Source organism: Protopterus annectens, chromosome 2.part0, assembly GCF_019279795.1.
Source record: "Protopterus annectens isolate FY-2018-M chromosome 2.part0, PAN1.0, whole genome shotgun sequence".
In the NCBI taxonomy this organism is placed as follows: Eukaryota; Metazoa; Chordata; order Ceratodontiformes; family Protopteridae; genus Protopterus; species Protopterus annectens.
Genome location: NC_056728.1, coordinates 1,764,794,494 through 1,764,806,946, shown reverse-complemented (window position 1 = coordinate 1,764,806,946; position 12,453 = coordinate 1,764,794,494). Strand labels below are relative to the sequence as shown.

The window sequence follows — 12,453 nt, the reverse complement described above, 5'->3', positions numbered from 1 at the left end:
TATATTTCTTTCTAACATATTAATGTGGTTCAGTGGTGTAAAGGTTGATTCCCTCAGCCTCCATTGTCAAACTGTGTGACTCTGAGCAAGCCACTTAACCAGACATCGCTCCTGGGCTGAGTCTGGAAAAACAAAACAAAACAAAAAATGGAGATCAGTGCTTTACCCTGGAAAACAAATAAAATAAAACATGTTTAGTGTTTGCATATTGCCAGGTGAAGACAGCTTTTGTGTAAGAGGTTAAATAAAGTTATATTTAATAGAAGAGTAGACTTTTTGATAAGTGTAAGAGTATTTTTTTGGACTTCATAGATTACAATGCTGGATGAAAGTGAGATTAATGAGCTAACAAATTTTGTTTAGTGTTCTTTGAAGAATGTCAATTTTTGGGGAATTGCACAAGTGTGGTTAGTGAAGGGGTACATGCTGGTTTTGTCCTAAATATATTGTGGCAGTAGTTCTGTGTAACATAGACTAGAGGAGTCTGTCTAATTTCTGTGTAATTTTAAGGTGGGTGAGGATAATGACTTTACTAATTTCAGCATGATTATGAAAAGATAGTGAACGTTCAGGATGGGCACAGTTATTTGTTTAAGTTAATGGAAGAAGTATTATGTCATCATAGAGCAGAAGTATGTATAGCAGATCAAACGCACTTATTAATGTTTGTTTACCAGGGTAATGCAAAGATCACAGTAAACTAATTTCATACATGGTTCGGTTGAATTACATCACAGGTGAACAGATAGGATTAGAACAATACAAGAAAAAAAGCGACAGCAAAACAATTCCAAAGAATTAACAACTGTCAGTATGTTCATTATTTATAATAATGCCTTGATGGTAGGAAACTTTGCTAAGGAAAGAGGAATCAGTTGATTAGTGGTGTGGTCCCTCCCCCAAATGAGCACTACTGCACTTGGTTGCTGAGGTGTTTTTGTTGTAGTCTAAATTTGGGAAATGAGGTCTGTTCTTTAATTTAAGGTGTATATAGAGGGGATTCCCATTATCTGTGGACTGATGTAGGGAATGTGTGATTGGTGCAGTGTAGCTTTGTTTTTATTGTTAGCAGGGTGTGGTTACATGGGAGTTGTATCTGAGGTTGTATTCCCTGTTAGTTTAGCTGCTAGAGGCGAGATTGTTTTAAGATGTAGCAATTTATCGCAGATGTTGCAGGCAGTTAAGTCTGAGCAGCCCCAAACATCAGTATTTTAGTTTTGAATTAATGCACGGCTAACTTATGTAAACTGAATTGTAGAGAGAGTTTGAGAAGTGAGATTGTAGAGATAGGTTCATAGGTTCATAGGTTCATACTAGGCTATCTGCCCAAGGGCATTTATAAGCCTAGCCCATAGTTATGTGGCTTTCGCCACCCCTTTAGTTTGAATAAAAACTATGCCTATCATTTTGCTGTGCCTCTGTCAAGCAGTGACGCTGAAGTAATCCCTGGGGTATATCTGCAATCTCCCATCCATTGGTCAAGATTCCTCTTGAACAAGACCAGAGAGGTGCTCTGCCTCACATGTACCGGGATTTTGTTCCACAGCATAGGGAGTCTCTGGGTGATGAATCTGTCCCTCCAGCACGTTCTATTTATAACCGTGTCAAGGTTTAAGTCTCCCGCCCTTGTGGTTCTGAGGGATCTAGATTTTTGAGGTGAAGCATATTCATCAAATCTGGGTTTGACATGGCCTTATATGTCAGGCACAGGTCACCTCTGAGCAAGCGGTATGAGACTGAATAGAGCTGGAGTTCTTTCAGTCGGGCAGCATAAGACATATTTTTGAGACCCTTTATCCTTTTGGTGAGGAACTTTTGGGGCCTTTCAAGCTGCAGCAGGTGTCTGGTCAGATACATTCGAACGGGCATTGTACTCAATCATAGGTCTAATAAGTGATGAGTACAGGGGACGATGACCTCCCTTGATCTAGATGTGAATCCCTTCATGATCAGGTGGGTGATATAGAAGGTTTTCCTAACTACTTTAGCAACATGAGTGTCAAACGAAGGCTACTGTCAACCTGGGTCCCCAGATCTCTGATGACTTTTCTGTGCTCAGTGGATTGCCACCTATATGGTAGCTAGGGGTAGCCTTGTTTTTCCCAAAGGGTATGACTATGCATTTTTGGCGTTTAACTTCAGGCCATGGCTCTGGCACCAGTTATCCATTTCTGTGAGGCCCTTCTGGAGGATATCTGTGTCAGATGTGTTTTCGACTATGGCCCAATTTGCAGTCATCTGCAAACTTTGTCAGCCATAACCCTCCTGTGTTTGCTTGTACTTCAGAAAAGTAGATGCCGAACAAGAGTGGACCCAGGACTGAGCCCTGTGGGACACCACTTGTGACAGGCTTTGAGTCTGACATGGCTCCAGCAACTCTGACCCTGTGGGTTCTGTCACTTAGCCAGTTTGCAACCCATCTTGTGATGTATGGGTTTACATTCAAGCTGATGAGTTTTTCGATGATACCTGAATGGGGTATTGTGTCGAAGGCCTTTGCCAGGTCGAGGTAGGCTGTATGGACTGCCTTTCCCTCATCAATGGCCTTGGTGACTGTCTCGAAAAAGTCAACCAAGTTTAAGAGGCAGGATCTGCCTTTGACAAAGCCAAACTGAGTTGGATCCAAAGTCTGCAAGTTCCCTATGTCTTTATTTATGAGTTCCATTATGATCCTCTCCATGGCTTTGCAGATAAGGCTTGTCAAGCTAATGGGGCGGTAATTTCCAGGGTCTGTGGAGGCACCGCCCTTATGAAGTGGGACCACAGTCGCCGGCGCCACTCCTTGGGTGCGTATCCTGAGGTGAGGCTAAGATTAAACAGCTGTCCTAACTGTGGGTTTAATTCCTCATTGAGTTCATGAAGCACACAGCCGGGGACACCATCCGGTCCCATGGATGCTGTGTTTTTGCCTTAGTGAGGGCAGTTCTCACCTGGGCGTTGGAGATGTTTGGGGGCTACAATCCTCTGGAATAGATATCTCTCCTTTTGGGGAGGGGAGAAGTTTGCACTGAACCTGTCAGCCAGTATGTTGGCAATGTGTGTAGGTTCAGTAATTTTCACATCATTTTGAACTAATTCTGAGCATATCTGGGAGTTTCCTCCTAGGTTTCTAACATAGCTAAAGAAGGCCTTATGATTCTCTTTAGAGTCCTTGGCGATTTTTCTCTCAAAATTTGCCTTGGATGATTTTATGAGAGCTCTTAGTTTTTACTTATAATGATCAAAGGTGTCTTACCTTTCAAGGATTTTGCTCTATCTTGTAGTAGCTTCCTCCTTTTGTTGTAGAGCTTGTTTATGGCTGGGGTCCACCAGACTGGACGCTTGCCTTTGGTACAGAGAGTCTTAGTTTTGTTTGGGATTGCCTGATCCATGCAGTCCTGTAGGTGCTGGTAGAAGGCATTTGTAAGTGATTCAGCGGTTTGAGTAATGTTTACCACTGGCTCAGGGGCCTTAAAGGAGACCACACTAGTTTTTAGAAGTGTGAAATCGGCTTTTGAGAAGTTTTTCACTGTGGTCTTTTTGTTTCAGGTGGGGGCGGGATGAGGACCTCCAGCGAGATTAGTTTATGATCTGATCTCACCAGTGAGGGTATACTTCCGGTGTTGAACATTTTGATCCCATGTTCGTGATGATGAGATCAAGTATGTTTTCTCCTCTTGTGGGGATGGTGACTAGTTGTTCCATGGCATTTGAGTTTATGAACTCCAGGAATCTTTGGGTTAGAGTGTTCGGGCTTGAGTAGTGTTCCCAGTCTATATTAGGGTAGTTAAAGTCACCTAGTATGATGGTGTTTGGAGATACATTTATCCCTCCAATGTTTTCAGGAAGGCCATGTGAGGTTCCTGAGTTTGAGAGGGTGGCCTGTAACATGCTACAAATTGCAGAGCAGTCTTGCCTATGGTTAATTGCACCTGGATGGTCTCCGATGCATCATGCGTTGCCACCAACCTTGAGGTGTGGGTGTCCTTTATGAATATGGACACCCCCCCCTCCTTTCTTGGTGTTGTCCGGATTTTGGGGCCGGAACGCATGATATGAGGTGAAACCTGTTAGTGCTGGGGTGCTCTCAGGAGCCTTGAACCAGGTTTCTGTCACAGCACAGACATCGATGTTCTCCATATTGAGAAGGGCCTCGAGTGCGTGCATCTTGAGATTGAGACTTCTGGCATTGAGCAGCATTACCCTTAGTTTTTTCCTTTTTGGTGTTCTAGGGTGGTAGGTTTAGAATTTGAGCCTTGCCTAAAAAGGCACTATGGGGTGGCAAGAGCCTTTGCCAATATCCGGAAGCCCAGGGTGACAGGTGCAAGCCGTCCCTTGCGAAGCAGCGTGGCTTGTCCAGCATGTCATCCCAGGCAGACAGACATTGATCCCTTTGAATGACACCAGAATTTAAGCCAATTATTAAAGCTGATCATCTTATCACTGTATTGTGGCATCATTCTAGGTGAAGGTAGGATACTGCTCAAGGTCAGGGTCATACCTGCCTGGGCTACATAATCAGAGAGCTCCTCGATGTCCCTTTCATGTAGTCCAAGGAGGTGCGTCTCAGGTCGTTGACACCAGCGTGGACAATGACTGAGTCGCACTTGTACCTGCTGTTGAGAGACCTGAGTGCTTGCGTTATGTGGCGGATTCTAGCGCCTGACAGGCAGCTTACTGTGACCTTCTCTTTACTCAGTCTGGTGAGCGGGACGCCAGTGTGTCTGACTATGGAATCACCAATGACAAGTGTGTCTGGCATTTTGTTTGGCCTTAAGGGCTGTGACTGTTTGACACTCTGACTGTGTGGTCTATGTGTTGCATGTGTTGGGTCGTGAGGTGGTAGTTGTTTGGGTGTCTGCTTTGGTGGCCTCTGCTGTTTTGGTAAATTTTTGATCAGAGCCTCCGAGTATGTCTTTGTGTGAGTATGTGTATGATTTGAAGTTGTGATGGTACCATGTGTGACTGGGTATGTATTGTGTGTGGTTACCTTCTCCTCCTGTCTGGTCTTGCCAGTCCTATGTTGAGAGAGCTCAGCCTCCAGTTTGGCCGTATAGTTGCATCTCTCGCATGTATTTGTGTTTTGTGGGAGAAGGAGAGGATTGTCTGTGTACATGAGGCAGTTGTAACATTGCCTCAATATTCCCAGGTTCACCAGTTGAGCTGGAGAGGACACTATCAGATTAACAGTTTTTCCTTCTCTTGAGAAGTAAAAAGATTGCTGCCTTAAAAATTAATTTTGTTCAACTGAAAGGGGAGCTTATTAAAGAAAAGTGAAAAAAAAAAGTACTTAAATGGATCACATGGGGTCCTCTGTTTTAGAAATGGTAGTGACTGAATAGGAGTTTCTTAAATAGATTATACTGGATGTATTGGTGAGATGTCTATCAACCAAAGTAGTAGTTAATTGTAGAGAGAATTGAGAACTGAGGGTGGATAAAAGAATGGTTAGCTAAACTGAAGACATGTTTAAGATCCAGAAAGCAGCTTTGGTGGTGAATGAATTTTGTGGTATGTAACTTTGTTGGAAGCCACATTAAGTGGTATTGAAGATTCCATAACTTGTTTATAGATTAGCTTGTCAAAAATTTTCACTAGTGATGGTAGAATGTCAGTTGTTCTGAAGTCAAGTATTGTGAGGTTTATTTTCGTCAAGGGTACAGTTGCTGACTTGTATTTCCTGAGGTATTAAAAAAGATTGACTGACACTTTTCAGACATTTTGAATGTAGGGATTCATTAAAAGATAATTTGGTGTTTGCAGATTTAGTTAGTTATAGATAGAGTTAAATTATGCTTTTCTGAGATTAAACATATGCTATGAAGTTGTAGTACTTTGGATGTGCTTCTGAGCTACAGAAGGTGGGGAGATGAGAGTTGGGATAGTGTGGGAGGTGCATAAATGTTTTACTAGGATGCTAGCATTTAGGGATGTGGCTGCAAAAGAAGAGTGTAAGGAACTGGCATTGGTGAGCTATCTGAGAATTTGTTTTTTACTATTTCTGATCAAAATGTTTTTGATTTGACTGACTGTATGCCTATAGCTGTAATATTTGCATAAGCTTATATTGTATATCTTCCGGAATATGTGGGTCATGGCTGGAAAATGACCATAGGACAGGTAAGTCCAATATGTAACGAAATGGGATTGGTTAATTCGTGTACAAAAAGGGAAATTTGCCAAGTTTAAAATGGCCTGTCAGGGCAGCTTGTGTAGTACTTACCGTGAATTTATGAGCATCAGGAGGCCTACCTGTTTAACATAAACGGTTAAAATATATTTCAGGTAATGAGAACTGTTCATTGTTATTGTTGAATCCTAGGTTTGACTGGGGGTCTTGCAGCCCCCCTTCTGGCTGCTGGAGCAGCCGCAGTCATTGGAACAGCTGGAGCAGCTGCACTGGGATCAACAGCAGGAATTGCAGTCATGGCATCTCTGTTTGGAGCTGCAGGAGCAGGACTGACAGGTAAACATGTCCAGTGATGTTTGTCTTTTCTTGATGCTGCATTCTATCAGAGCAGTAAGACAGACTGTTAGGATGCACATTTCTTACGTTTAAAATGAACATTGTGCTACTGTTACTTAGGTGTGCCAGAGACAAAACGTATGAACTGAAGACTGGTATGGGCTAATCCAGTTTCCTTTTCATTTGAAGTAATAGAGAGTAAGCAGTAGTCAATTGTGCTCTGCCCTTTTACATTAAAATTAATTTATTTCATTTATGTATGTAGTATTACCTTTGGTTATTTTGCTTCATTGTATTGGTTTATGTTCCTAAAAGCTCGAAGGAAAGTTCTCTTCACTTAGGATTTGTTCTCTGGTTTTAGTTTAACAAGTTTGTAGGGTGCTATATGTGTTTCTACATACTAAAATGAGTTTAGGGCTAAATCAGAAAAGATTGTTATTATTATCAAATCGATAGCTACTTTGTTTTAGGAAATCTTTTTTAATTCCTTGTAGTAGCTTTTTTTATATGTATGCTTTTTGCCCCTGTGCCTGTAGACCATTGAGCCTGTTCATTGCATATGGCAGGGATCTGCCCAATCCGTAAGTGTGAGTCATTCAGGCAGCAGTAATATTGCTTGTGTTCTTGCCAGTATTCCAACGAGTATATTTTAACTATGCTAACTTAAACTTTTATGCACTTCTCAATGAAAACTACTACTCATTGGGGGCCATAGGTCACATGCTGACTTCTTCCCTAGGATATGTATATGCCCATTTTCCCTGCTAGTGCCTCAAGCACCAGCGGTGCTAATAAAACTTGTGTTTCCCTGGTGTTATTTCTGTACTTCACCAGCGTTGTGTCTTTGCAGTAGATTTTTTGTTCTTAATTAACCTTTTTTTTAGGGCAGAATACTTCTGATGGAATATTGTTTGCATACATACAGTGAGATTCATGCACCAGGCCCATCATGTATATGAGATGCACAGCAGATCTCCTCTAGTGCTTGGTGCTGTCATGAGTATAGCTCATGAATGGAAGCATGCTTGTGACAGTGTGCGACTTCTGGGTAGCTTTAAGAAATGTGGCGCATTCCTGTAATGCACAGGGCACTCACTGATTTGCAGGCTACCTGCCTGCAAGCAGCAGAGGCACACAGTATGACAGACTGCAAATGTAAGGGTGTGCTTGTAAAGGGAATTATCCAAGTTATTCTTTCAGATGGCATAATAATGTTCGTATATTCTATTTTTTAATTGCCTGTTGGTCTTTCCAATATAGAAAGAAGAACAGACCAAACATTTAGCCATGTATACCACGTATGTTTAAGTAATATGTTGTTATGTGGTTGCCCCCCCCCCCCCTTTTTTTACTTGAATAGTTTATGTGAATTTTTTAAGTGAATGGTTTTAGGTAAATGTTTTTTGTAATTTTTTAATTGGAATTGAGATGTGATTGGTTAAGATTTCTAACCATTTTATATAAGAGGGTTGCATTCATTGAGTTGTTTGTTCTGAAGAAGGCCAAAGTTTTTGACTGAAAGCACTTAACCTGTGGTATTAAAGGTTCATGTAAAGGATTTAGTGACTCCACTTTTCCTTGTGTTTTTGTTTGGATTTGTGTTACGTTACACAAGCTTGAGACATCTGGGGCAGTTTTCTTTTCTGTTTCTTGTGTTGCTGGCAAGATGTCTCAAAGTGGAGCACGTCAGGAGGGAGAGAGTTTATTGGATGTCACTATTCACGCATACCCTGTGGACTCCCAAACTGGTGAAAAAGGTGTTGATGTAGAGTTACCATACCGTTCAGAAGAACAGAATTGTGTCTGAAGAGATATGGTGAAAGATTTAATGACGGCACCTGTTCTGTTTAATGTCGAAGCTGGGGATTTGTCTGGGCTACCCGAGTCTATGCCCAGAGTTATTCTGAACAAAGATTGGTTGTTCAAGGACTTGGAGGCATCCTTTATTAAACACAAAAAAATACAGTGGGACATTGCTTTTTTTAGATATTGTTTAGATGTGAAAAGGGTCCCAAAAGGGCTGCAAATGAACAACATTCCCAGTGGCATATACAGTAGTATATTTATGGACAAGTGGAGTAAAATCTTTGAACAAGCAGGCTTAGCGTTCCTTAAGTTGCTTAAGGAACATCAAGAAGAGGAGGAAACTAAGTTAACTAAACGGATCTATGGGCTAATGAATAAGCTCAGTTTGGCTGCTTCTCCCAGACCAATGATTTTTTGAGGTGCATACAGCCAAAAACCAATTCATTAGACAAATCTGTCAGGGAGAAGAAAGATAAGAAAGGTAACAGGGACTGGAGATTGTACCAGGAGGAAAAGAGTGTTTCCGCCTTAAAACAGGCCTACAACGTTTTGAAGAGCTGACGTCATCACAGTGTGCAAACGCACAGGAGGAGAAAGCCAACAGAGAGGATAAGGGGCTTCAATGGCGGAAAAGAAAATAGAAATCAGAGGTCTTTTTTATCTCCTCATCGCTCAAAGCATTTGCAGGAGGAGAGGGGAACACAGGTCGATCATTGGGAGGCTCCTGTAGAAGTTAGGAGAGATATTCCACCACGGCAGAACTGTAGCAGTCACAGGAGTTTATCTGCAGCGCAGGCAGTAGAACCTGCAAGCCAAGTAAGTGTTTACCCACTTTTTCACAGAGGCAAAAGGTAACAGTGGCATCCAGTATTCAGTATATGCCCATTGTTTCTTCACTGGCATCAAAGTTAGAACCTTGTTCTAATTTTATTGACAGGACTTTGCTTAGGTTGGTTCAGAACACAGAGTACTTTATTAGGGATTCTTTTGACTTTTTAAGTAAAATTAAAAGTATTAAAGTAGAAACGGGATTTTTTTAGTTACAGTAGATGTGGCATCATTATACACTTGTATTCCTCATGAAGTGGGTTTAGAATGGGTGGGTTATATGTTGATTCACAGTGGGGAGTATGATTTGGAAGAAAGTAAGTTTATGTTGGAATGCATTGACAATATTCTTTTGTACAATTTTTTTGTTTTTGACAACAAGTATTTTTTACAAACAATGGGTGCAAGGATGGCTCCCAATTACACCAATTTGGTAATGGCGTACTGGGAGACCAACATCATGTCTAAGATTGTCAACAGGGGAAAGATTGTAGCTTATTATCGCTTTATTGATTACCTCTTTTTTATTTGAAGGGAAACAGAGTCTGAACTTAGTTTTCTAGATATAGAAGTCTTGAAAGAAGAAGGAAAGGATGCTTTGGGCACAGTTATAAAAATGTAGCTAGTAATGGTTTGCTGCATTACTCTAGTATGCATCCCACTTATGTCAAGTATAACATCATTAAAGGGCAGCTAGTTAGATTAAATAGGCTCACAGGTGATGAAGCAAAGTTAGATTCTTTAGTGGAAGAGCTACATTGTAGGTTTAAAAATAGAGGGTATCCCCCTGAAATAGTTAATGAGGTGTTTAACATTAATTGTAACAAGGAGGCCACAAGAATTAACACACAAGGTGATCAAGATTGGGTTACTTCTATGTTGCTTATGTTCACCATAGATAGTAAAGAAATCGAGGACATTATATCCGACAATTGGAAAATTTTAGCATCTAACAGTGACTTAAGGGCAGTTGTAGGAGAAGCACCCCTTTTTGTAAACAAAATAGCTAAGAATTTCAAGGAAATGTTGGAAAGTGGCCATAACAAGGGGGTTAGTAAAAGTGGGAGGTACTTTTAAATGGAAAAGTTGCAATTTTTGCAAATATGTTTCAGAAGGGGTATATTTTGAAGTTTGCGACCAAAGAAGAGAATGGAAAGTTCCTGGCAACTTCAGATGTAAATCCATCTATGTGGTATGCATGGCTAAATGTTCGGTCTGTTCTTCTTCCTATATTGGAAAGACCAACAGGCAATTAAAAATAGAATATACGAACATTACTATGCCATCAGAAAGAATAACTTGGATAATGCCCTTTACAAGCACACCCTTACATGTGCAGGTAGGTGACAAGAATGGACTTAACATTTGCTTTGGGGTTATTGATCATGTCCCCCAGGTTTTTAATGGAGACAGAGATGGGGAACTTGATTATAGGGAATTTAAATGGAAGATTTTGTTGGATGCATGTAGGGCACCAGGTTTGAACAATGGAGTTAATTACAAAGCAGTCCTAAAAAGAAAGGCATATTATAACAAATGCAAATAGAATGTACATTTTAAATGTTTTATGTTAACATTTTATTTAAGTAATATGTTGTTATGTGGTTGCCCCTCCCCCCTTTTTTACTTGAATTGTTTATGTGAATTTTTTAAGTGAATGAATTTTGGTACTTTTTTTTTTGTAATTTATTAATTGGAAGTGAGATCTGATTGATTAAGATTTCTAACCATTTTATATAAGAGCGTTGCATTCATTGAGTTGTTTGTTCTGAAGATGGCCAAAGTTTTTGGCTGAAAGCGCTTAACCTGTGGTATTAAAGGTCATGTAAAGGATTTAGTGACTCCACTTTTTCTTGTGTTTTTGTTTGGATTATGAACTATAAATATTTATGTGCGTGTCTTTGGAGGAAATGACATAAATATCCATCACAGGAGTGGTGGGTGGGATATGGAATAGCAAGGGTTGAGAGGGTTAAGACTGGGATCAAGTGTAGATCTGTGATGTTAAAAGCATACCCACGGAAGTGATGCAAAATGGACATAGACCTTAAAAAAACACACCGGCACATGCACAGTTGATTGCATGTGTGAATGTGTATGCTGTTGTATAAAATAAAAAAAAAACAAGTCCTGCATACAGCCTACAGGTAAGTGCAGCCTAGCATGCTGCATACAGTGTATTTTAACTCTGCAATGGGTGCATGTTACTGGTTACTGTACTCTGAGCTTCTGCTGTGTGACTTTCATGTCTAAAGATAGCTGTTGCGGCCACTTTGCTCTCTCTCTGTATCAGTGGCACAGTGGCTGCTTGTAATAAGTTGTAGACTATCACAGGAGTAGAATCACATATACTGTGAAGCTGGTATGCATGAATGTTGAATACAGTTCATGAACGTTTCTTACTCATCGCACATACATGCATGTCAGCATTCATTTGTATCTCATTTTGGATGGGAGAGCTGCGAGTGTGGCATCTTTCTACCACTGGAAGTATTAGTTACTGTAATGTCTAAACTAACTAGAGTGCTGATGTGTGAATCTGTGTTTGTGTGCATTATGCACTCAGATACTGGGACTTGCTGCAGCAGTGGCACTTATTTAGTATTGTGGTCTGAACTCTGTGTATGATGTTGCACAGCCATGTCCTGCTGTATAGCACCTCACTTAACACATTGCTCTGCTATGTTTCTGGAATAATTGTTTATGTTTTGCTATGTGCCTGTCACAATAATGATCCTGTATGTGTATTTTTGTGTTCTAAATTACACTATGCACATTTTTTCTGTTGGGTGTCTTCATTTGCATAGCTGCTGCATATCACAGCTTGACTCGATATACACCTGTGGTATTAGTCTTTTTCCCCCTCATATATCATGCATTTAGGATTTCCTTAGAATTCTGACATAGAAAATTTGCATACAGTAGCATTTTGGTGTCTATATTATAACGTCAAACTTGTAGAAGTTCGAACATTGCAATATTGGACCCTAAAGTCAGAAATCCAAAAATAGCAAAGCCACGGCACATCGATTTTTTTTCCCAGGGAAATAAATTGGTGGGCTGTTTTCAGGGCTTTGCTATTTCCTCAACTGTGGTGTGATCTTGGAGTTGGTATATTTAAGTAGGGGAGGTGTGGGGGGTGAAGCCCCCCCACTTTAGTTTAAGTTTAAGGTTTAATTTTTTTTTTTTGTCACGGAACAGCGTTTCTTTTTTTCCCTGGGGAAAAAATCGCTGGTCTGTGTTTTCGTTATTATTGGGTTTCGGAGTTTAGAGTTCGATATTACAACGTTCAAACTTATGTTAGTTTGACATTGTGATATAGACACGCAGTTTGCATTGCAGATTAGCTTTGTTAATCTGCAGAGGTGCCATAA

The 12,453-nt window shown here is 40.5% G+C and overlaps 1 protein-coding gene across 3 annotated transcripts in view; it reads left to right on the top strand.

Moving 5' to 3' along the window:
• TMCO4 (transmembrane and coiled-coil domains 4) overlaps positions 1-12,453 on the top strand; it is a 1,335,578-nt gene that overhangs the window by 466,626 nt on the left and 856,499 nt on the right. For all 3 annotated transcript variants that reach the window (XM_044061794.1, XM_044061793.1, XM_044061795.1), the window contains exon 7: positions 6,302-6,445. In XM_044061794.1, the coding sequence (XP_043917729.1) occupies positions 6,302-6,445 (144 nt within the window). The remainder of the gene's footprint in view (positions 1-6,301; positions 6,446-12,453) is intronic.